This window comes from Pan paniscus, chromosome 6, assembly GCF_029289425.2.
Source record: "Pan paniscus chromosome 6, NHGRI_mPanPan1-v2.0_pri, whole genome shotgun sequence".
NCBI lineage: Eukaryota > Metazoa > Chordata > Mammalia > Primates > Hominidae > Pan > Pan paniscus.
In genome coordinates this window covers 11,645,799-11,669,766 of record NC_073255.2, presented here as the reverse complement: position 1 = coordinate 11,669,766, position 23,968 = coordinate 11,645,799, and the positions used below count along the sequence as shown (strand labels likewise).

At 45.7% G+C, this 23,968-nt stretch overlaps 3 protein-coding genes and 1 non-coding gene across 16 annotated transcripts in view; 2 read left to right on the top strand and 2 right to left on the bottom strand.

Moving 5' to 3' along the window:
* PMS2 (PMS1 homolog 2, mismatch repair system component) overlaps window positions 1-7,706 on the bottom strand; it is a 38,464-nt gene extending 30,758 nt beyond the window's left edge. For 4 of the 7 annotated variants that reach the window (XR_010112566.1, XM_063605623.1, XM_055114966.2 and 1 more), the window contains exons 1-5: window positions 7,490-7,659; window positions 4,393-4,532; window positions 2,477-2,563; window positions 2,195-2,297; window positions 959-1,142 (exon numbers count right to left, since the gene is read on the bottom strand). Coding sequence is in view for 6 of the 7 variants with exons in the window: in XM_063605623.1 (XP_063461693.1) it covers window positions 959-1,142; window positions 2,195-2,297; window positions 2,477-2,563; window positions 4,393-4,532; window positions 7,490-7,512 (537 nt within the window). In the remaining variant the exon portion in view is untranslated. Of the gene's footprint in view, window positions 1-958; window positions 1,143-2,194; window positions 2,298-2,476; window positions 2,564-4,392; window positions 4,533-7,489 lie in introns of all 7 variants that reach the window. The other 3 variants (XM_055114965.2, XM_055114970.2, XM_057302694.2) reach the window with 3 other exon arrangements.
* Window positions 7,707-7,743: 37 nt separating this feature from the next.
* AIMP2 (aminoacyl tRNA synthetase complex interacting multifunctional protein 2) lies at window positions 7,744-22,395 on the top strand. Of its 4 annotated transcripts, XM_055114975.1 has the most exons (5): window positions 7,857-7,991; window positions 13,634-13,840; window positions 16,298-16,529; window positions 21,765-22,124; window positions 22,158-22,395. In XM_055114975.1, exons 1-5 carry the CDS (start codon window positions 7,857-7,859, stop codon window positions 22,250-22,252), a joined length of 1,029 nt encoding a protein of 342 aa, XP_054970950.1. In that variant the 3' UTR covers window positions 22,253-22,395. The 4 variants fall into 4 exon arrangements, with proteins under 4 accessions (XP_008956651.2, XP_008956652.2, XP_054970950.1 ...); XM_008958403.5 differs by having other exon boundaries at window positions 7,744-7,991; window positions 21,765-22,395; XM_008958404.4 differs by having other exon boundaries at window positions 7,751-7,871; window positions 21,765-22,395.
* LOC112440580 (small nucleolar RNA SNORA42/SNORA80 family) lies at window positions 15,362-15,496 on the top strand. Its single transcript, XR_003028610.1, has one exon. It is a non-coding gene; the product is annotated as a small nucleolar RNA SNORA42/SNORA80 family (small nucleolar RNA).
* The window catches only part of EIF2AK1 (eukaryotic translation initiation factor 2 alpha kinase 1), a 35,776-nt gene continuing 34,196 nt past the window's right edge, over window positions 22,389-23,968 (bottom strand). For all 4 annotated transcript variants that reach the window (XM_034963677.3, XM_008958406.5, XM_034963678.3 and 1 more), the window contains one exon: window positions 22,389-23,365. In XM_034963677.3, coding sequence (XP_034819568.1) covers window positions 23,237-23,365 — 129 coding nt within the window. In that variant the 3' untranslated portion in view covers window positions 22,389-23,236. The remainder of the gene's footprint in view (window positions 23,366-23,968) is intronic.

Here is a 23,968-nt window from a genome sequence, read left to right as displayed (position 1 = left end):
CCAAGGAGCTGGGACTACAGGCACATGCCACCATGCCCAGCTAATTTTTGTATTTTTAGTAGAGATGGGCTTTCACCAGTTTGGCCAGGATGGCTTCGATCTCTTGACCTCATGATCCGCCCGCCTCAGCCTCCCAAAGTGCTGGGATTACAGGTGTGAGCCACTGTGCCTGGCCGAGAAATATTCTCATTAAAATATAAGTACATAAGGCCAGGCATGGTGGCTCAGGCCTGTAATCCCAGCACTTTGAGAGGCCAAGGTGGGCAGATCACCTGAGGTCAGGAATTCGAGACCAGCCTGGCCAGCCTGGACAACATGGTGAAACCCCATCTCTACTAAAAATAGAAAAATTAGCCAGCTGTGGTGGTGCACACCTGTAATCGCAGCTACTCAGAAGGCTGAGGCAGGAGAATCGCTTGAACTCAGGAGGTGGAGGTTGCAGTGAACTGAGATCGCGCCACCGCACTCCAGCCAGGGCGCCAAAGTGAAACTCCATCTCAAAAAAAGATAAAAATAAAAAATAAAAAAAAATATATATGTATATATATTTTTCCAGACAGGATCTTACTCTGTCTCCCAGTCTTAAGTGCAGTGGCGCAATCATAGCTCACTGCAGCCTCAAGTTCCTGGGCTCAAGTGATCCTCCCACTTCAGCCTCCCAAGTAGCTGGAACTACAGGTACATGTCACCATGCCCAGTAAATTTTTTTTTTTAATTTTTCATAGAGACAGGGTCTCACTGTGTTGCCCAGTCCTAATAAACACTATGTGATGAAAAGAAAAAAGTAAATCATCCTAAAGTTAAGTCTTTAATGTTAAATCTTTAATGAGAAATGCAAATAAAGCATTTCTCAATAATTTATGGGAAGAGAATCAACTGAAGAATAAACATCTTTAGTAAATCTTTTGCTCATGCGCATTAACCAATACTCTTGAAAACCAGGATTAATTTACTGTACCTTCTTAATATTCCTTTGAAATTCCTTATGGCGCACAGGTAGTGTGGAAAATAACTGCTGCACGCTGACTGTGGTCCCTCTGGGGCGGGGGTAGGGGGTTTTCTGGATAATTTTCCCATTGTGATCAAACATCAGTCGAGTTCCAACCTTCGCCGATGCGTGGCAGGTAGAAATGGTGACATCGCTGTGAGAGAATACCAGGCATGGTGTGTTCAGTGAGAGACCCATGATGTTGGGCACTGACTACTCTTTTCTTCACTTGCTTTTCTCTCAAAATTTTCTTAAAAAGCTGACGATCCCTCTGAGATAATCAAGATCTAAATGGCTGAGGAGTCATCATAAAATCTAAGGTCTGGCATCTAAAAGACAGTGAGACAGCGGGCACTAAACATGCTTTGCTTTGATAAAAGCTTTGATTTCGTTTTTCAGGTTGAACCGCAAAACCATAAATGATCTTAAGATTTATTTATTCACAAACACAGATTTGTTTTGTTATTACTCTTCGAACAAATTTTTTTTAAAGAATCTAACAAATATTATAATTAAAATGTATATGTAGGGCAGAGCGTGGTGGCTCATGCCTGTTATCCCAGCACTTTGGGAGGCCAAGGCAGGCAGATCACTTGAGGCCAGGAGTTTGAGACCAGCCTGGGCAACATGGTGAAATCCCATCTCTACTAAAAATACAAAAATTAGCCAGGAGTGATGGTGCATGCCTATAGTACCAGCTCCTCAGGAGGCTCAGGCACGAGAATCACTTCAACCTGGAAGGCAGAGATTGCAGTGAGCCGAGACTGTGCCATTGCACTCCAGCCTGGGTGACAAAGAGAGACTCTGTCTAAAAAAAAAAAAAAAGATATATATATATATAATTATTTATAAAAATTTCATATCTGTGCTATAATTAAATAGTGCTTTGGTGAAATGTTTCCCTAAAAATTGATAATGAAAACCAACGGTAACTATCATTTATTATCTACATGTTAGGTTAAAATTGAGAATTACTGTTCTAATAAGGGTAACCATTTTTTTAACAATACTATTTGCTTCATTTCATTCATTTATTGCTCACATTTCAGAAGTACTATGACTTAGATTGGCAGTGAGACAAAACAGAAATTCAGAAGCTAGAAGTTGAGATGTTGAGATAGAAAACTGAAAATAATAACGATTCCAATTAATTTTCAGAGAGGTTTCTCTAAGGGGTCAAGTGAATGGATAAAAATATTGTATCACCTCAGTGCACAAAGTGAGCTCAGAGCTTCCCCCCGAAAGCCAAAAGTTTCAACCTGAGTTAGGTCGGCAAACTCTTGAATCTTAGATGTGTGATGTTTCAGAGCTGAAAGAGAGTGTAAAGTAAGGACTAAGATATCTCAAGTGCTATAACAACAAAATATACATGATATCTAGTAACTGGTTTTAAAAAACTGTTTTTGCATTTCCCAAGACAGTGTTACTCAAAATTCTGAGACATGTGGCCCAATTATTTTATAATAGGATTAGAAAAAGTCAACTTACTTAAGCCTTCAAAGTTTTCTTCTTCTACCCCACATCCATTGTCTGAAACTTCAATAAGATCGACTCCATAGTCCTTAAGCTTTAGATCTAGAAAGTTTAAAATATTTACATATTTATTAAAAATGGACCCATGCTATCAGTTTTTATATTGACATTATTTATAACATATGCAAATTTAAGAGTCATAACTATACCTTTAGTTAAACATACTAGTGTCATTTTGTATATTTCATTGTTATAAAGTCCTTTCTGGCTATTTACTAGCCCAGACTAAATAGTTTAGCTTTTTCTTTCTTTCCTCTTTTTTTTTCCCTAGGCTAGTGAAGCAGTTGGAGTGGAGAAGGAACAAAAAAAATCTGTAACTGGTGGTGATCAATTAGCTGTAAACCGCGTTGCACTTTGACCAGCCTTTTCTTTTGAAAGAAATAATTTTAACATACCCAATAAAGAGAACGGAGACCGGGTGCGGTGGTTCATGCCTGTAATTCCAGCACTTTGGGAGGCCAAAGCGAGCAGATCACCTGAGGTCAGGAGTTCGAGACCAGCCTGACCAACATGGAGAAACCCTGTCTCTACTAAAAATACAAAATTAGCCAGGCTTGGTGGCGCATGCCTGTAATCCCAGCTACTCAGGAAGCTGAGGCAGGAGAATCACTTGAACCCAGGAGGTGGAGGTTGCAGTGAGCCGAGATCGTGCCATTGCACTATAGCCTGGGCAACAAGAGCAAAACTCTATCTCAAAAAAAAAAAAAAAAAAGAGAATGGGTTCTGGAATCAGACTTCCTGGATCCTATTTTATCAGCTTTATAATCTCAAAAAAAGGAAATTTCCTATCCCCTAATTTCCTCATTTGTAAAATAGAGAATAATAAGTTCTATCTCATAAAGTTATTCTGCAGATTAATAAATTTTTGGGTTTTTTTATTTTATTATTCTTTTCTTTTCTTTTGAGATGGAGTTTTGCTCGTCACCCAGGCTGGAGTGCAGTGGTACGATCTCGGCTCACTGCAGCCTCCACCTCCCAGGTTCAAGCAATTCTCCTCCCTCAGCGTCCTGAGGAGCTGAGATTACAGCCATGCACCACCACATCTGGCAAATTTTTGTATTTTTAGTAGAGACAGGGTTTCATCATGTTGGTTAGGCTTGTCTAGAACTCCTGACCTCAAATGATCAGCCCCCCTCAGCCTCCCAAAGTGCTGGGATTACAGATGTGAGCCACTACTCCAGGCCTATTTTGTTTTATGTTTTTGAGATGGAATCTTGCTCTGACCCCAGGCTGGCATGCAGTGGCACGATCTCGGTTTACTGCAACCTCCGTCTCTCGGCTTCAAGCAATTCTCGTGCCTCAGTGTCCCAAGTAGCTGGGATTACAGGCTTCTGCCACCAGGTCCAGCTAATTTTTGTATTTTTAGTAGAGACAGAGTTTCACCACTTTGGACAGGCTGGTCTCGAACTCCTGACCTCAGATATCCACCCGCCTTGGCCTCCCAAAGTGCTGGGATTACAGGCGTGAGCCGCTATGCCCGACCTACTTTATTTTTTAATAGAGACGAGGTATCACCATGTTGGCCAGGTTGGTCTTGAACTCTTGGCCTCAAGCAGTTCCCCCACCTCGGGCTCTCAAAGGGCTAGGATTATAGGCGTGAGACACCACGCCCAGCTGTTCTGCAAATTAAATATTTCTGTGTAATTCTTAGCATAACACCTGCCTGGCACACCGTAAGAACACAATAAAAGCTGTTATTATTATTACTACCTAGCTAAGTACTAGGCACATAATAGGTGCTAACTTCAACTTAAAAATAATAATTTATTACTACATCAACACTTGATAGTCTTATTTCAATAACAAATGTTTCCTAACTACAACAACATTCACTGATCATTTCTTGTGGCTTAAAACTCTCCTAAACTTACCAATATTAGTGGCACCAGCATCCAGACTGTTTTCTACTAACTCCTTCACCGCAGTGCTTAGACTCAGTACAACCTGCCCAGAGCAAATCTGATGGACTGACTTCCGATCGATAGGTTTGATGGCCTTAGCAGGTTCTGTACTAGAGAAATCAGTTACAAGAAACAAATCAAGTATTCAGCTATATATTTTCACCCTGATTTTAACTGTGGGAAATGACTCAACACTGTAAATAATTTATGGGTCTAATCTATTCATTTATTATATTAGCAAATACATTTATTATATCCAGAAATAGAAACACTGTTTTACAATCCTTAAACATGTACCCAAAATACTTCTGGATAGATACTTCAAATTCAACAGATCCTTACTATCTAATTATACCAAGATCCACATGGAGAAAACATACATTGTTATCTCTCAAATTACCAAAATCTTTGGCAACAATGGTGTCTTCTTTCTTGAAAAGTGAAAGCATGGCTGGCTGTGGTGGCTCATGCCTGTAATCCCAGCACTTTGGGAAGCAGAGATGGGTGGATAACTTGAGGTCAGGAGTTCGACACCAGCCTGGCCAACACGGTGAAACCCCGTCTTTACTAAAAATACAAAAAATTAGCCAGGCGTGGTGGTGGGCACCTGTAATCCTAGCTACTCAGGAGGCTGAGGCAGGAGAATCACTTAAATCCAGGAGGCGGAGGTTGCAGTGAGCTGAGATTGCGGCATTGCACTCCAGCCTGGGCAACGAGCAAAAAAAAAAGTGAAAGTAACATAATTTCCCAACATAATTAGAAAAACCAACAGCATGCTGGGAAATACACAATGTTTAAGTCAAAATCATCTCAGAAATTGGGTACCAGTTATATAACTATTCGTTATACACAGTTGCCTTTGATACCCCACTCCAAACTGAAGCTGCCAGCTGCTGTCTTAGCAAAGACCCTCAAAGCTCTTGCTGTACTAGCTTTAAGAGTTTTATAAAGGTTTTATCTCCCCTTATTCCCTGCTCCAATACATCCTCCACTCTATCACCAGAGCTATTTTTGAAATCACAAATCTGGTCAAATAATTTTTCTGCTTAAAAATTTACTAGTGCCCCACTTCCTACTATATGAAAGTTAAAATTTAGTCATCATTGGGCCCAAAACTACCTTCTTTTCAGAATCTCTCTAATCCTTTCCCTTCATCAAGTCCCCTACATTATTATTTTTATTGTTGTTGTTATTATTGTTATTATTTGAGACAGAGTGTCACCCTGTTGCCCAGGCTAGAGTGCAATGGCATGAGCTCAGCTCACTGCAACCTCCACCTCCCAGGTTCAAGCGATTCTCCTATCTCAGCCTCCCAAGTAGCTGGGATTACAGGCGCCCACCATCACACCCAGCTAATTTTTGTGTTTTTAGAAGAGATAGGGTTTCACCATGTTGGCCAGGCTGGTCTCGAACTCCTGACCTCAGGTGATCCGCCTGCCTTGGCCTCCCAAAGTGCTAGGATTACAGGGGACCGCAACCAGCCGTCCCCTATATTGTAGCACAGTGAACAACTGTCCTGAACATCACAAGCTCTTTGAGACACTACAGTGTATAAGCAGGTCTCTGTCTAAACCGCTCTCCTCTTCCTCCTCTGCCCAAACAATGTCTGTTCATTCAAAGAATGTATCCCGTGTGTTCATTAACTTAGCAATTTCCAGCAAACAGTTTAATTGATAACTTGTTAAGAGAAGGCAGGAAACCTCCATGAAAGAGAAATCATTGGGTATTTCCTACAGCATTTAACACATCGTAGGCCTTTAATAAACCCTTCTGAAATAAACCTCTTTACTCTTCATTCCACCTTGCTAAGAATCTCACCTAAGTCTGTCTACCAGGTGAAACTGCAGATGACCTCACAGAAAATGGAAAGAAGTATCTCTAAAAATAAGTTTATTTGGCAGCACACTATAGGCTACAGGTCCACTTCTGATTTTTTTTTTTTTTTTTGAGACCGAGTCTTGCTGCGTTGCCCAGGCCGGACTGCAGTGGCACGATCTCAGCACTCTGCAACCTCCGCCTCCTGGGTTCCAGCGATTCTCCTGCCTCAGCCTCCAAAGTAGCTAGGATTACAGGCTCCTGCCATCATGCCCAGTTAATTTTTGTATTTTTAGTAGAAACGGGATTTCACCATGTTGGCCAGGCTGGTCATGAACTCCTGACTTCATGATCCACCCGCCTTGGCCTCCCAAAGTGCTGGGATTATAGGCGTGAGTCACCGCTCTCGGCCCACTTCAGATATTTATTTTGAGGAGGGAGCGCATTTAGACACAGACCCCAAATTTATTTAAATGTCTCAATACATTTAAATGTAGTTACCTAAAAATATCTAATATATTTAAATGCAGAGAGCAAATTTGCGTTTACAAATCTGACATGGAATGCAACTGTGCGAGCCAAGATTCGGTGTAGCTTACCAGCCAGAAATCACACATCCTAACAGGTAGAAACGTATTGCATTTTTAAAAACTGCGCAGCTATGCAAATAAGGATGTGTCTGGACGCTCTACCGTCCCCAAAATAACCTTAATTTTTTAAAAAGGCCAGGCACGGTGCATCATGCCTTTAATTCCAGCACTTTGAGGGGCCGAGGCGGGCGGATTGCTTGAGCTCAGGCGTTCGAGACCAGCCTGGGCAACGTAGCGAAATCCCCGTCTCTACAAAAAAAAATTAAAAATAAAATACTATAAAAATAAAAATAAAAGGGGAGAGAGAACAGGTAGAAAGGAAATGCATTCAGTCTATGGGGATTTCACGCTCCCGCTTCAAGTCCACGGCCCTGTGATGGGAGGTGGGCAAGGCCTGTCTGGGACAGGCCGAACCCAACTCCTCACAGGGCCGAATCCTTTGCCCGCAGCCCAGGACCCCGAAGGAGCTTGCCTCGGCCTCAAGGCGCACCCAAGGGGCACGAGATCGCTGCAGCACTGAGGTCGCCGCTCCGGGGCCTCCAGGCGGCTACCTCGCCACGCGCTTCGGCCATGTTCCCCCCATTTTCAGGGAGGCTGGAATGCCGTGGGTCTCAAAGAGGGCGCGCGAGAGGGGAGACCGGAAGACTGCGAGCCCCGCTCACCTCGAGCTCTCAGCTCGCTCCATGGATGCAACACCCGATCCGCCTCGGGGACTGGGAAAGTTCCCTCCAGGGCTCCCACAGGCGCTCCGCCTCCTGAACTCCCATTGGCTGCTTTCGACGTTGTGCTCCACCCTTTCCGGGCGGGGCGGCAAAAATACTTCCCGTCTCTCCTTTTCGCCTATTGGCTCTGTCAAAGGTCGACTTCGTGACGTCAAAGAGCCTGGGCCAATCAGAGCACACCGGACTGCGTTTTCCCGAACGCCCGCAGCAGGGTCAGAAGGGAGGTGGCCGGTCTCCGTCGTGGCCTCTGACGGTTTCTGAGCGTTGGCGTTTGGCACGCGTTACCCCCTTTTGCTTTGGTTCTGCCATGCCGATGTACCAGGTAAAGCCCTATCACGGGGGCGGCGCGCCTCTCCGTGTGGAGCTTCCCACCTGCATGTACCGGCTCCCCAACGTGCACGGCAGGAGCTGCGGCCCAGCGCCGGGCGCTGGCCACGTGCAGGTAGGAGCGCGGGGCCCCCCCGCCCAGTGCGCACGCGCGGCGACTGGCTGCTGGCCCGGGTACCCCCAGGCCGGAGCGAGTGCGTCCCAACCGGTTGACGGCCCCACCCCGGCATCTGTGCCGGCCGGCTAGGGACTCACTCAGACTTTTATCTTTTAAAAGATTTATCCAGGCCGGGCGCCGTGGCTCACGCCTGTAATCCCAGCACTTTGGGAGGCCGAGGCGGGCGGATCACCTGAGGTCAGGAGTTCGAGACTAGCTTGGCCAACATGGTAAAACCTCGTCTCTACTAAAAATACAAAAATTGGCTGGGTGTGGTGAGGCGCCTGTAATCCCAGCTACTCGGGAGGCTGAGGCAGGAGAATCGTTTGAACCCTGGAGGCGGAGTTTGCAGTGAGCTGAGATCGAGCCATTGCACTCCAGCCTGGGCAACAAGAGCTAAACTCTGTCTCAAAAAAAAAAAAAATATATATATATATATACACACACATATATATATATGTATCTTTCCAGGTCGGGCGCGGTGGTTCACGCCTGGAGTCTCAGCGCTTTGGGAGACCGAGGTGGGAGGATCAATTGAACCCCAAGAGTTTGAGACCACCCTCAGCAACATAGCGAGACCCTTGTCTCTATTTTTTAAATGTTTTAATTAAAATACAAATCTGTCCATATTTTTTCTTTTTTTAATATATGGTTGCTTAAACATTTTGGTTCAGAGATTCTACCCTCTGAAAAGTGAACAGCACATAAATGCTCATTTTGAGGAATTACAAAGCGAACCCCAGGGTCACCGTGGCCCAGGTTGACACACATTGTCACCACTCCATTCTTTCCACTTAAACCTTCCCTCTCCACCCCCAACCCCAGGTCCTGATTTTTATGGTAATTATGTCTTGCTTGTCTCTATTATTTTGTCAACTAAGTATTTATCCCTAAACAATATAGTCTGGTTTTTTGTTTGTTTTTTTGTTTTTTTCAGATGGAGTCTCACTCTATCACCCAGGCTGGAGTGCAGTGGTGTGATTTTAGCTCACTGCAACCTCTGCCTCCCAGGTTGAAGCAATTCTCCGCCTCAGCCTCCTGAGTAGCTGAGATTACAGGCGCTGTCCACTGGACCCGGCTAATTTTTGTATTTTTGGTAGAGACGGGGTTTCACCATGTTGGCCAGGCTGGTCTCGAACTCCTGACCTCAAGAGATCCACCCGCCTCGACCTCCCAAAGTGTTGGGATTACAGGTGTGAGCCACCGTGCCCGGCCCCTAAACAATAGTCTTCATATAGGTAAGCATACAGCGTATAGTCTGATGTGTCTGGGTGTTTTTTTTTTTTTTAATGTAGAGATGAGGTCTTACCACATCTCTACATAAAAGGTGGTTATGGAGACCCAAGGTGGTCTCAATCTCCTGGCCACAGGCGATCCTCTAACCCCAGCCTCCCAAAGTGCTGGGATTACAAACATGAGCCACTGGGTCCCAGCCCTGGCTTCTTTTTCGTAGATATTATTTTAGGAGTCATTTTATTGTAATATCAGAAGTATTCATCATCTCTGTACTGTACCGTTCTATTGCATGACTCTCCACCATATACTTATCCATCCTGCTTGCTCAGGGACACTGGATTGTTTTCCATTTTAACTTGCTATGAACAGTTCTGCAGTGAATACTCTTATACAGAGGAGCAGGCATGGGGTATGTACTAATGAATGGGACTGCTGGCTCAGTGGCCCGCCTGGCTTTCCACTCTATTAAATTGTTTTCCAAAGTTATACTGGTTTATGCGCTCGCTCACCGCTCACCAGCAGGGTAGAAGAATTCCTGATGTTTGCACCCTGCCCAAAGCTGGTGGGTGTAGCGTGGTATCCTAAGGTAGTTTTAGTTTGGATTTCTCCAGACTTCTCTAACTTGACCTTTTCATATTCACTGGCCGCTGTGATTGTGCTTTTTTAATGTACCTGCTCAAGTCTTTCACTCTTTTCTCATTGCAAACGTACATCCTAGGTTTCCAGCAGGAGAAACAGGCCTGTCCATTTTTGACACAAGATGGGTGAATCGGTAACTTTTCTGGTCTGTTTTCCCACTGCTTGTTATCCTTCTGTTTTCTTTAATGGCTTTCTGCCTAGATCAGGAGGGACAGACTTTCTTTTGAAACCCAGTAACACAACTGTTATTTCAGTACAGAGCTAAGACAGAAATAGCAGACATGGCTCAATGGTCCCTGCACCTAGAGAGTGCCGTGGAAACAGGGCCCAGTCACCCTCCAACTGCACAGTCCCATGAAGCCAAAAAGACAATCCAGGTTGGAGAATGTCACCTTTCATTTAAGGCCAAGTTTTGCAGAGTCTGTTTTATTTGTTTTTAAGTCTGCTGCCTAACTTCTTTTGGGCTTTTATTTGTGAACTTGGAGGACACATAATCTCACTCTTCTAGCAGTTTCTCTAGGAGGTGATAACAATGCGGACAAATAATTAGCCATAAAACATCTTGGGCAGGCGCAGTGGCCCACGTCTGTAATCCCAGCACTTTTGGGAGACCAAGGCAGGAGGATCACTTGAACCTAGGAGTTCAAAACCAATCTGGGCAACATGGTGAAACCCCATTTTTACAAAAAGTACAAAACTTAGCCAGGTGTGGTAGCATGTGCCTGTAGTTCCAGCTACTCAGGAGGCTGAGGTGGGAGGATCACTTGAGCCCAGGAGGTCAGGGCTGCATTGAGCTGTGATCCTGCCACTGGACTCCAGCATGGGCAACAGAGTAAAACCCTGTCTCAAAAAAAAAAAAGAAAAAAAGCAATCAAGTATCTCCAGGGTAAATGAAAGCAACATGAAGAATAAGCTGTTTATAAATACATATAAATTAAAACAAATGCAGAAAAACAGTATACCACATCACAATCTAGTCTCAGCAAGGAAAACAACAGGCCAACATTAGAAGACACGAATGACATAAAACAGATCTTGAACATTTTGGTATTACTCATATCACGAAGGACTAGATCACGCTGCACTCAGGGCTTAAAAATCACAAGCCACGTTACACATACAGTACTTCAGACATTCTTCATTCCTGACCGAGGTTTTTTTTGTTTTTGAGACAGAGTCTCACTCTGTCACCCAGTCTGGAGTGCAGTGTCGCAATCTTGGCTCACTGCAGCCACTGTCTCCCGGGTTCAAGCAATTTTCTCCTGCCTTAGCCTCTCCAGTAGCTGGGATTACAGGTGCCCCCCACCAAGCCCAGCTAATTTTTGTGTTTCAGTAGAAATGGAGTTTCATCATGTTGTCCTCTCGAACTCCTGACCTCAAGTGATCCACCCGCCTCGCCCTTCCAAAGTGCTGAGATTACAGGTATCAGCCACTGTGCCTAGCCAGCACTCAATAATTTAATTGGCATACTGAACTCTGTTCCACCCGGAAGTCAGTGGACTTCACATTTCTCTGACGTTTGATCTTAAATAAGAGCAGCAGACTAGGAGAGGTGAGAAAGTGCTGATTAAGCCCGAAGGTAAATAGGAGTTAAGCAAACAAGAGAAGAAGGAAGAGTGATGCAGATGGAGGGAACAGCACATGTGAAGATCTGTGGTCGGAGCCAGGGTGGTGGTTTAGGAACTCCTCGGACAGTGTGGCTAGAGCACAGAGCAAAGGACGAAATTGGGTGAGGTAAGGTAGCCAGAGGCCAAATGATACAAGATGTCTGTGAAGCCATGTTAAATGTTTGACATTTTATCCTAAGCACCTAGCAGGTTAGCAAGGGGGAGACATTGACAATATCTGATTTTATTTTATTTTTTTCTTTTGAAACAGAGTCTCACTCTGCCGCCTAGGCCGGAGTGCAGTGGTGTGATCTCTGCTCACTGCAACCTCCGCCTCCCGGGTTCAAGCGATTCTCCTGCCTCAGCCTCCTGAATAGCTGGTATTACAGGCACCCACACCACACCTGGCTAATTTTTGTACTTTTAGTAGAGACGGGGTTTCACCATGTTGGCCAGGCTGGTCTCGAACTCCTGACCTCAGGTGATCTGCCCCTCTCGGCCTCCCAAAGTGCTAGGATTATAGGCATGAGTCAGTGCGCCCAGCCTTGAGTTTCTTTTTAAGTCTTTCCAGCTGCCATCTTAAAGGATGGTTTGCAGGGGTGGACTAGAATGGGTGCAAGGTGGAATAGGCTAGGTGAAAAATGGTGGCCTGGCCGCGTGTGGTGGCTCACGGCTGTCTTCCCAGCACTTTGGGACCTGAGGTGGGAGGATGGCTTGAGGACAGGAGTTTGAGACCAGCCTGAGCAACATAGCACAGCTCTTTGTCTCTACAAAAAAATTTAAACATTAGCCAGGCTTGGTGGCGCACACTTGTAGTCCCAGGCACTCAGGAGACTAAGGCAGGAGGATCACTTGAGCCCAGGAAGTCAAGGCTGCAGTGGGCCATGATCACACCACTGCACTCCAGCCTGGGCAATAGAGTGAGACCCTGTCTCCAGGACAAAAAAAAAAGACAAGAAAATGATTTGTGGAATTGATTACTTGTCCCCATGGACGTGCTTCCAAGCTAAAATAAAGTGTTTCAACCTGTGTTCCCTTTTCCCTGTTTGTATAAATTACTCAGTTACATTCTCATTGCTACTTATTTAAGCAAAGTATTCTTAGTTTGTTAAGAACAAAGAACTACAAATTGTGTTCATTTTCTATCCTTCCCTGTTGTTAGACTAAATTACCTGAAATAGGAACCATACAATTTCAGAGTGGGTTTTAGCCACAACTTTTATTTGTTTAAGCTTTTTTTTTTTTTTTTTGAGACGGAGTCTTGCTCTGTCGCCCAGGCTGGAGTTCAGTGGTGCGATCTCGGCTCACTGCAACCCCCGCCTCCCGGGTTCAAGCGATTCTCCTGCCTCAGCCTCCTGAGTAGCTGGGACTACAGGCGTGCACTACCACGCCTGGCTAATTTTTGTATTTTTAGTAGAAACAGGGTTTCACCATGTTGGCCAGGCTGGTCTCAAACTCTTGAAATCAGGTGGTCCACCTGCCTCAGCCTCCCAAAGTGCTGGGATTACAGGTGTGAGCCACCGCGCCTGGCCTTGTTTTAAGCGTTTGGGGATCAATTTGCAGGGACCTGTTGGACTGTGGGGAAAATGAGATGGTTCTGCTCCTGTATTCTAATGTCTTTTTCCTTTTTGTTTCTTTACTTTGTAATTAAGGCTTTGCAGACTTGCATCCCATAATGTCTTCTTTTATTTTTTTTTATTTTTATTTTTTGAGATGGAGTCTCGCTCTGTCACCCAGGCTGGAGTGCAGTGGTGCCATCTCGGCTCACTGCAACCTCCACCTCCTGGGTTCAAGTGGTTCTCCTGCCTCACTCTCCCGAGTAGCTGGGATTACTGTTGCGTGCCACCATGCCAGGCTAATTTTTGTATTTCTAGTAGAGACGGGGTTTCACCATGTTGGCCAGGCGGGTCTTGAACTCCTGACGTCAGATGATCTGCCTACCTGGACCTCCCGAAGTGCTGGGATTACAGGCGTGAGCCACCACACCCAGCCCATAATGTCTTCTTTTAAAGGGTGGGAGGTTTGGTGAGTGCATGGCAAAGTAAGACAAGTGATCAAATTTAAACAACACTGGTCTGATGGGAGAGGAAATGAACATTTGGCTGTTGGTTTGTTTAGGAAGAGTCTAACCTGTCTCTGCAAGCTCTTGAGTCCCGCCAAGATGATATTTTAAAACGTCTGTATGAGTTGAAAGCTGCAGTTGATGGCCTCTCCAAGATGATTCAAACACCAGATGCAGACTTGGATGTAACCAACATAATCCAAGCGGATGAGCCCACGACTTTAACCACCAATGCGCTGGACTTGAATTCAGTGCTTGGGAAGGTAAGTTCGTTTTGAAAGCTGAAACGTTAGTAGGTACTGAGTGGTTAGTGCAGGGAAATTGTGCTGCTGTGATTAAAGCCTTAGCTTTCAGGCCGGGCGCGGTGGCTCACGCCTGTAATTCCAGCACTTTGGGAAGCCAAGGCGGGCAGATCACGAGGTCAGGAGATCGAGACCATCCTGGCCAACGTGGTGAAACCCCATTTCTACTAAAAATACAAAAAATTCGCCGGGCGTGGTAGCGGGCGCCTGTAGTCCCAGCTACTCGGGAGGCTGAGGCAGGAGAATGGCATGAACCCGGGCAGCGGAGCTTGTGGTGAGCGGAGATCGTGCCACTACACTCCAGCCTGGGCGACAGAGCGAGACTCCGTCTCAAAACAAAAACAAAACTAGCTTTCTAGTTTTCAAAGGCAGAGCCAAGAGCATGTTCATGTTTTTTTCTTCTCTAAATGAGTGTGCCTTTGCACAGAACAGAGTCCCAGGGCAGGAGTGAAGTCAAAACAAGCTCTAAAGCCTCCTCTTGACTTCTCAGAGCACGTAGAGGACAGGGAGGATCTGTAGGTAGAGAAGGAGTGGAAGAGAGTTACAGCCTCTGCCAGTCCGGGCATGGGTCCAGCAGCTTCTGAGCCCTGGAAGAACAGATCTCATTGCTTGCTCAGTGTTCCCCAGAGGTTCAGCAGAGGCAGCCCAGACTCTCTCTGATCACAGGCCAACTTTCAGAACCGTGACTGCCCAAGTACAAAAATCCTACCCATCCTTTTGAAATGTACTGCTCAGGCCAGTCAGTCTCATATTTCAAATGCGTTTTGCTTGAACTCAGTTTGCTGTATTACAAGTAAGTTGCATCAGCCAGCTCTCATGATTGAAGTTTACAGGCTTCAGCTAATTTAGGGGAGAATCTGATATGCAAAGAAAGACCACCTCGTTTGTTACCACAATGTGGTATTTATTTGAGGATGCAAAAGGGTTTGTCCCAAGAATCCCTATCAGTAGCCTCCTCTAGAATGGGTGATAGAATTGCACTACTTAAAGCCCTAAAAAATGCAAGCATTGTGGTGTCTCACCCAGGGCTGGGATATTTGGTAACCTCAGTACCTCTGCATTCATGTATTCCTTCCTCTGCTCCCTCATTCATTCAGTACTTGTTGGCATGCACTGAGGACTCAGATGAGGCGCAACCAGGCCCTCAGGGAGCCGGAGCCTAGCAGATGAGTTTTCGAGCATGCGCGGCTGAAATGACTGAGAAAAGACCCTGAGTCATTTCTCAGGGTGCTGGGGAGGTATCTCAGAGCATGTGGTGCTCAAGATGAATTTTGATACCTCAGAAGACCCAGCGTCAAGTAATACAATATGTTCAGGGAACTGCAAGGCATTCTGCCTAGGCCGACGTGTGGGATATTGGTCAGGAGTGGCAGGCAGGGTACAGAAAGCCAAGGAGTTTGGCTGTGAGTGTTCACATCAGTGCATTCATTATTACGAGTGAAAGCGTAGAATAAGAAAGTCTTTATCTAAAAAGGCTGTCATGCATGGGTTTGGATTATGACAGGCCCATCCCCCTGGACCTCTCATAGTGCCCCATGCCAGAGCAAACTGTGGCCCCGAACCATTGCCTGGCTTCTGTACCCGTGGGCCACTGGCACTGAAGAGGGTTACACAGTGGGAAAAAACAAGGCTGTCAGTCTGAGCACTTCAGTTAACGCCTAGTATTTTAGAATCTCCCCATCCCTCATCATCAATGATATCTTGAGCCAACACCCCTTCTTAAGGGGTTCTTCATGGAAACATCTTAATGAACACAAATTGGCCGTGGTCAGCTGTTGGAAAGATTGGGTAGCTGGAATAACTGCAGGTTAAAAGGGACAAATAAAAGTGTCATTCCTAGGCCAGGCACCATGGCTCCCATCTGTAATCCCGGCACTTTGGGAGGCCAAGACGGACAGGTCATTTGAGGTCAGGAGTTCGAGAACAGCCTGGGCAACATGGCAAAACCCCATCTCTACTAAAAATTAAAAAAAAAAAAAATTAGCTGGGCATGGTGGCAGGCACCTGTAGTCCCAGCCACTCAGGAAGCTGAGGCAGGAGAATCGCTTGAACCTGTGGAGGCAGAGGTTGCAGTGAGCAGAGATCATCCACTGTACTCCAGCCTGTGTGACAGAGTGAGACTCTGTCTCAAAAAAAAAAAAAAAGTGTCATTCCTCATATGTTGTTTTATTTGACAGTAGAGTCAACTTTTTATTTGTTGGGGGTAGGGGGGTGGAGTCCGCTCATATCCCAGCTCCACTCCGTCCTGAGCCAGTGACCTTGGATAAGTTACCGGCTGCAACGTGGAGATGACGCTAGTGCCGTCTTCATGGAAGTGGCGGAGTCGGTTAGATAACCCTGGTTAGGTTCTTAGACTCGCGCCCGGCACAGTGGCACTCTCCGATGACTTATTCGTACATTGTCTTGGTCTTTCCCCAGGATTACGGGGCGCTGAAAGACATCGTGATCAACGCAAACCCGGCCTCCCCTCCCCTCTCCCTGCTTGTGCTGCACAGGCTGCTCTGTGAGCACTTCAGGGTCCTGTCCACGGTGCACACGCACTCCTCGGTCAAGAGCGTGCCTGAAAACCTTCTCAAGTGCTTTGGAGAACAGAATAAAAAACAGCCCCGCCAAGACTATCAGCTGGGATTCACTTTAATTTGGAAGAATGGTAAGTAGACGGGACTGAGTTCAACTTACACACAGCTGCCCCTTGAACACCGTGAGTTTCACCTGCATGAGTCCATTTACATGTGGATGTTTTTTCTTTTTTTTTTTTTTTGAGACAGAGTCTTGCTCTGTCACCCAGGCTGGAGTGCAGTGGCACAATCTTGGCCCACTGCAACCTCCACCTCCTGGGTTCAAGCGATTCTCCTGCCTCATTCTTCTGAGTAGCTGGGATTACAGGCGCGCACCACCAGGCCCAGCTAATTTTTTTTATATTTTTAGTAGAGACGGGGTTTCACTATATTGGTCAGGCTGGTCTCAAACTCCTGACCTCATGATCCACCTGCCTCAGCCTCCCAAAGTGCTGGGATTACAGGCGTGAGCCACCAGGCCCGGGCCTCATGTGGATTTTTTTCAATAACTATCTTGGAAAATTTTTTGGAGATTTGCAGCAATTTGAAAAAACTGGCAGACAAACCGCATAGCCTAGAAATATCAAAACAAGGCCACGCGCAGGGGCTCATGCCTGTAATCCCAGCACTTTGTGAGGCCAAGGCAGGCAGATCACAAAGTCAGGAGTTCAAGACCAGCCTGACCAACATGGTGAAACCCCATCTCTACTAAAAATACAAAACTTAGCCGGGTGTGGTAGCAGGCGCCTGTAATCCCAGCTACTCGGGAGGCGGAGGCAGGAGAATCACTTGAACCCAGGAGGTGGAGGTTGCAGTGAGCCAAGATCACGCCATTGTATTCCAGCCTGGGCGACAGAACGAGACTCCATCTCAAAAAAGAAAGAAAAAAGAAAAATATCAAAACAAGTAAGAGAAAGATATGAGGCATAAAATATTTACATACTAGTCTATTATTTACATACACAAAATATACACAAATCTATTTTTAAAAGTTAAAATGTATCAAACCTTACACACACACACACACACACTAACTATACATGGCACCACTTGCAGTTGAGAGAAATGTAAACAAACGTGAAGATGAGCATGAAATCCCAACTGCGTAACATTAATTGTGGAACAAACTGGAATAATTTCACAGCCGCCTCCAGCGTGGGGAGTGTCTGCTTCAATCTGCTTCAGACACCCTGTGACGCTAATCATCTCGGTGTGAGCAGCTAATTCATCTCTCCAGGAAATTGCATGTTGCAGTCAAAAGTGATCTCTTGGGAGGCCGAGGCGGGCGGATCACAAGGTCAGGAGATCGAGACCATCCTGGCTAACACGGTGAAACCCCATCTCTACTAAAAAATACAAAAAAAAAAATGAGCCGGGCATGGTGGCAGGCGCCTGTAGTCCCAGCTACTTGGGAGGCTGAGGCAGGAGAATGATGTGAACCCGGGAGGCAGAGGATGCAGTGAGCCGAGATCACACCAGCGCACTCCAGCCTGGGCGACACAGCAAGACTCCGTCTCCAAAAAAAAAAAAAAAAAAAAAGTGATCTCTTGAGGTTCTTGGCTGTTTTTCCATTGTGCATTGCCATAAACCTTGACTAACACTGTGGGACACTTACAAAGTGTCTCTTGTGATACTGAAAATGTTCCCAAGAAGCAGAGAAAAGTCATGAGATTACATGAGAAAGGTGAATTGCTTGATATGTACCAGAGGTCTGCAGCTGCCACTTCAAGATAAATGAATTCAGTGTAAGAACCATTGTTTAAAAAAAGGGAAATTTGGTCGGGCACAGTGGCTCACGCCTGTAATCCCAGCAGTTTGGGAGAACGAGGAGGGCAGATCACGAGGTCAAGAGATCAAGATTATCCTGGCCAACATGGTGAAACCCCATCCCTACTAAAAATACAAAAATTAGCTGGGCGTGGTGGTGCGTGCCTGTAGTCCCAGCTACTTGGAAGCCTGAGGCAGGAAAATCGCTTCAACCTGGGAGGTGGAGGTTGCAGTGAGCTGAAGTCGCACCACTGCACTCCAGCCTGGCGACAGAGCGAGACTCCATCTCAAAAAAAAAAAAAAAAAAAAAAATTCATGAAGGCGTCACTATAGCTGCACCAGGAGGTGCAAAAACCTTGCACTTTTTGCAGAATACCTATTCATCTCACATTGAAAATGTAGATTTTGGCCGGTTGTGGTGGTTCATGCCTGTAATCCCAGCACTTTGGGAGGCTGAGGTGGGTGGATCACCTGAGATCAGGAGTTCAAGACCAGCCTGACCAATATGGCGAAACCCCATCTCTATTAAAGGCACAAAAATGAGCTCGGCATGGTGACCTTCACCTGTAATCCCAGCTACTCAGGAGACTGAGACAGGAGAATCGCTTGAACCCAGGAAGTGGAGGTTGCTGTGAGCCGAGATCACACCACTATACTCCAGCCTGGGCTACAGAGCGAGACTCCATCTCAAAAAAAAAGAAAAGAAAATGCAGCTTTTATGTGGGGTGCAGGATTACTGTTAGGCATACCTATAGACTCTCATAAGATTTGAGAAAAAGCAAAGTCATTATATGACAACTTGAAGCCAAAGGATGGTGAAAGATCTAAAGCTGGAGAGTTTAATGCCAGCAAATGATGGTTTGATAATTTTAGGAAGAGGTTTGGCTTTTAAAAATGTCAAGATAACAGGAGAAGCAGCTTCCGCCAACCAAGAGGCAGCAGACAAGTTCCCAGATGCCATAAAGAAAATCATGGAGGAGATGGGATACCTGTGTCAACAGGTTTTTAATGCAGACAAAACTGCCCTAATCTGGGGGCATGGGAGGGAACCACAAAGGACATTTATTAAGTAAAGAAGGGAAGTGAGCCCCAGGATTGAAGGCAGGCAGGGCTAGGCTAACCGTCCTGTTTTGTGCAGGTGCAGCTGTGTTTATGATCAGGCGAGCTCTTACCTATAAAACTGCTAACACCCGAGACTTAACGGGAAAAGATAAACACAGCTGCTGATCTTTTGGTTGTACAACGTCTGGACAAGAATGCTTTTTCTGGATTAATTCCATTGATGCCTTGTCCCTGAAGTCAGGATGTACCTTGCCAGTAAGGTACACCTTTTTAAAGTTCTTCAATGCTCCAGGCACTCAGAGCCCCACCACTTAACACCAAGGGCGTCAAAGTCGTCTACTTGCCCCCAGGCTCATTACACACAGTACTCTATGAAATTGTCAGTGCTATGAAAGAGAACCCTGGCTGGGCATGGTGGCGCATGCCTGTAATTCCAGCTACTTTGGAGGCTGAGGCAGGAGAATTGCTTGAACCCAGCAGGTGGAGGTTGTAGTGAGATCGCGCCACTGCACTCCAGCCTGGGTGACAGCGCAAGACTCCATCTCAAAAAAAAAAAAAAGAGAGAGAACCCTGATTAGAACATCTTGAAGAGTCTGGAAGGATTACATCATTGAAGAGGCCATCATCGTATAAAAAGCTGTGAAAGCCATCACGGTGAAACAGTACATTCCTCCTGGAGAAACCTGTGTCCAGATGTGCGTGACTTCATAGGATTTACGACAATCAAGGAAACCATGAAATAGATCATAGATGGGGCAAAAGTGGGTGGTAAAGAGTTTCAGGGTATAGATCTTGGAGAAATTCAAGGGCTGACAGACACTGCACAGAAGAATTAACATAAGACAGCTTAATGGAGAGAAGTGCTTCCAAACCAGTGCCAGATGTTGAGGAAGAAGACCTAGGAGAAGCCGGGCTGGAAAACAGATTTCCATTAGACAGTCTGGGAGAAGGCTTCTGATTATTCAAGGCTGCTTTTGACTTCTTTTACGACCTGGAGTCTTCTATGATACAAGCACTGAAACTAAAGCAAGCAGTGGAAGGGTTGATGCTGCACAGAACTATTTTTAGAGAAATCACAAGGCAAAAAGTCAGACAAATGATGATGTATTTCCCTAAAGTTACACCGTGCTTGCCTCTCCTCCTTTCCTGCCTCCCTTTCTACCTCCTCCACCTCTTCCAACCAAGACAACAAGACCAACCCCTCTTCCTCAGCGACATGAGGACAGTGGGATGAAGACCTTTATGATGATCCACTTCAACTTAATGAATAGTAAATTCATTATCATTTTCTTTTAAAGAGGCAGGGTCTTGCTGTGTCACCCAGGCTGGAGTGCAGTGGTGCGATCATAGCTCACCACAGCCTCAACCTTCTGGGCTCAAGTGATCCTCCCACCTCAGCCTCCCAAGCAGCAGGGACTACAGGTGTGAGCCACCATGCCCAGCATCCTTATTATTTTCTTAACATTTTCTCAAGTTTATTGTAAGAATATAGCATATAATATACAGACCATACAAAACGTGTTAATCAACTGTGATGGGTAAGGCTTCCCATGAATAGTAGGCTATTAGTGCTTAAGTTTTGAAGGAGTCAGAAGTTTTATGTGGATTTTCGACTGCACAGCAGTCGGGGGTCAGTGTCCCTAACCCCCCACTGTTCAAGGGTTAGCTGTACTATATGATGAGATGTGCAACATGGTTTTGATAAGAGGCAGCAAGGGTTTAGGACATTCTGTGGCATACTGGCCACACAGCGATTTGCATCAGGTCAGATATTCTAAGTCCAGAAAGCCTGTGGAATAGTTCTAGAGGAGGAGCAGAGATGAAGCAACGCAAAGATGCCCTTGTTCGTCTGCAAAATTTAGGGTCTCTGAGTGAGACACAGCTCAAGGGGGGACTGTGAGCATTCGGGGAAGGGGGTTCTGTCCAACCAGGCAAAGCAGGGGAGTCATGGCTATCACAGCCATCTTGCCCTCACATTCAAGAACTTACCATCATAGGGACACTGAAGTTATCTTCTCATATGGCCATATAAAGATAGGATGTCATGTATTGACTATCCCACAGATGTATGCCTCTTCTGGTTTATGTTGATATGGAGAGAAGCGAGTTCATGTCATTCATATCTTAATTGCCCTCAGTCTCACAGAAGGCGATTATGAGGCCAAGAGCCTGGGAGATGCAGCTCCTGGGTTTCCAGCCCTCAGCCCCCAAAACCTTAGGCAGCAGGGATTGGATTCTGAGGTCCCTTCTAGCTTCAGAAGTGTCATAATCAAATACCAGGAATGACTCTTTGGTTACTTTTTTAACATAGTTTGCACTTAAACCCTTTTCAGTAGTAAGCATCTTAGAGACAAACTGAAAATGTGATGTTCTTCTTGAAAACACCCTTTCCCATGTCATCAGTCTGTGGTGTTTGGTGACTGTCCCCTTCCCCACTGTGCGAGTACTTCCCTCAGGGCTGCTCTGGTGATGCTACCTGGCATGTTTTTTCTTTTCAGTGCCGAAGACACAGATGAAATTCAGCGTCCAGACGATGTGCCCCATCGAAGGCGAAGGAAACATTGCACGTTTCTTGTTCTCTCTGTTTGGCCAGAAGCATAATGCTGTCAACGCAACCCTTATAGATAGCTGGGTAGATATTGCGATTTTTCAGTTAAAAGAGGGAAGCAGTAAAGAAAAAGCCGCTGTTTTCCGCTCCATGAACTCTGCTCTTGGGAAGAGCGCTTGGCTCGCTGGGAATGAACTCACTGTAGCAGACGTGGTGCTGTGGTCTGTACTCCAGCAGGTCGGAGGCTGCAGTGTGGCAGTGCCAGCCAATGTGGGAGGCTGCAGTGTGGCAGTGCCAGCCAATGTGGGAGGCTGCAGTGTGGCAGTGCCAGCCAATGTGGGAGGCTGCAGTGTGGCAGTGCCAGCCAATGTGCAGCGGTGGATGAGGTCTTGTGGAAACCTGGCTCCTTTTCACACGGCCCTCAAGCTCCTTCAGTGAATTGCCATAACTGATTTTAAAGGGTTTAGATTTTAAGAATGGTGCTCTTTCATGCCTATTATCAGTAAGGGGACTTGTATTAGAGTCAGGGTCTTTTTATTTAGGCCAGTTGTCAAGTGTCAATAAAAGCATCATGTAATTTATGGTTTTCATTTTATTTAAAATTCAGCAAAATCATACGCCATCTACCGTGATGACTGCCAACTCCATGGCAGACCCTTTCTGGGATTCAAAAACCAATTCATCAGATCGCTGCCTCTGAGGGATGTACAGATTGGCTGGGGAGCTGAGTGCTACAATAAAGGAGGAAGTACCGGGGAACAGTGCAGGGCAAAGGCAGGAAAGAGATCTGAGCTGCCTGGAGATCATCTGGGGTGCGGAGTACAAAGCTTTGCAAGGGTGTGGTTTTGGAATGACGCTAAACTGAAGGTGGAGAGAACAGATAAAAAGGTTGGAAGTTGCACACTGTACACTGTTAAGAAGTTGAGCTTTTATCTTAGAGGCAGCAGAAGGTTTGGAGCCAAGGAATGAAATGATCAGGCGTCCTTCAGGTAATGAACTTCAGCTGCAGTGTGAAAGGGGCAGGAAGACTGGCAGCTGTCAAAACTGGAACAGTCCAGTGAGTATGTGCAGGCCCGGGCTTGGGCAGTGACGAGGGCAGGGAGCACACATCAATTTCTGCGGTAGAACCTTCTAGAGGAAGACCAGACAGAGGGTCAACAGAGTTGAAAGGAGAAAATAATTGAGGATGAGGTCCAAGTTTTTAGTTTCAGAGACTAGGCATATGGTTAATATTTAGGTAGGAAATTCAGGAAAAGGAGCTTGTGGGGCAGGAAGGGAAGGAACGGCAGCTTGGGGCACTCTGACATCTTTAACAAGTCTTGTAAAGGCTTACTAAATACAACGAAGAATTGTACCAACTATACCCTAATAAAGATTAAAAATTTACATTCCAGTTAACTACCTTAAAAGTTAAGTCCACTTTCATCCCACGCCCCCATCCTTTCCGTCATCCCTCACCCCTTTGTCTTGAGAAAGGAGGTTTAGCTGCTTCTTTAGTTCTGCAATTTCTTTTTCTTGCTCTATTATCTTCATCTGTAGGGTGAGGTTAACCTGTAAGGAGAAAATATTTTAAACTCCATTAAAATAACTTTTTTTTTTTTTTTTTGAGACAGAGTCTCGCTCTGTCGCCCAGGCTGGAGTACAGTGGCATGATCTTGGCTCACTGCAACCTGTGCCTCCCCAGTTCAAGCTATTCTTGTGCCTCAGCCACCCAAGTAGCTGGGATTACAGGCGCTCTCGTACAAGCCCAGCTAGTTTCTGTATTTTTAGTAGAGATGAGGTTTCGCCATGTTGGCCAGGCCGGTCTCAAACCCCTTACCTCAAGTGACCCACCCGCCTCGACTTCCCAAAGTGCTGGAATTACAGGTGTGAGCCACCACACCCAGCCAAGGTTTCATTTTATACAAAAAACTTTTGCAAGATAGTAGAAATCCTTACCATAAATACTAAATAACTATGGTCTCTAATAGCTATCTTAACTGAGCATTAGAAAATCCCCTTCATATGTGAAGATAAATGTTTATACTTGGTTTCAAGAACCACATCTGTGGCTGGGCATGGTGGCTCACACCGGCTAATTTTTGTATTTTTAGTAGAGATGGGGTTTTACCATGTTGGTCAGGCTGGTCTTGAACTCCTGACCTCGTGATCCGC

Bases quoted from the DNA above. Each gene is read 5' to 3' on its own strand.
- AIMP2 (XM_008958403.5), top strand. From the start codon at position 7,857: ATGCCGATGTACCAGGTAAAGCCCTATCACGGGGGCGGCGCGCCTCTC. The intron at 13,841-16,297 runs GTAAGTTCGTTT...GTCTTTCCCCAG, and splicing joins TGAATTCAGTGCTTGGGAAG to GATTACGGGGCGCTGAAAGA. The intron at 16,530-21,764 runs GTAAGTAGACGG...TTTTCTTTTCAG, and splicing joins CACTTTAATTTGGAAGAATG to TGCCGAAGACACAGATGAAA.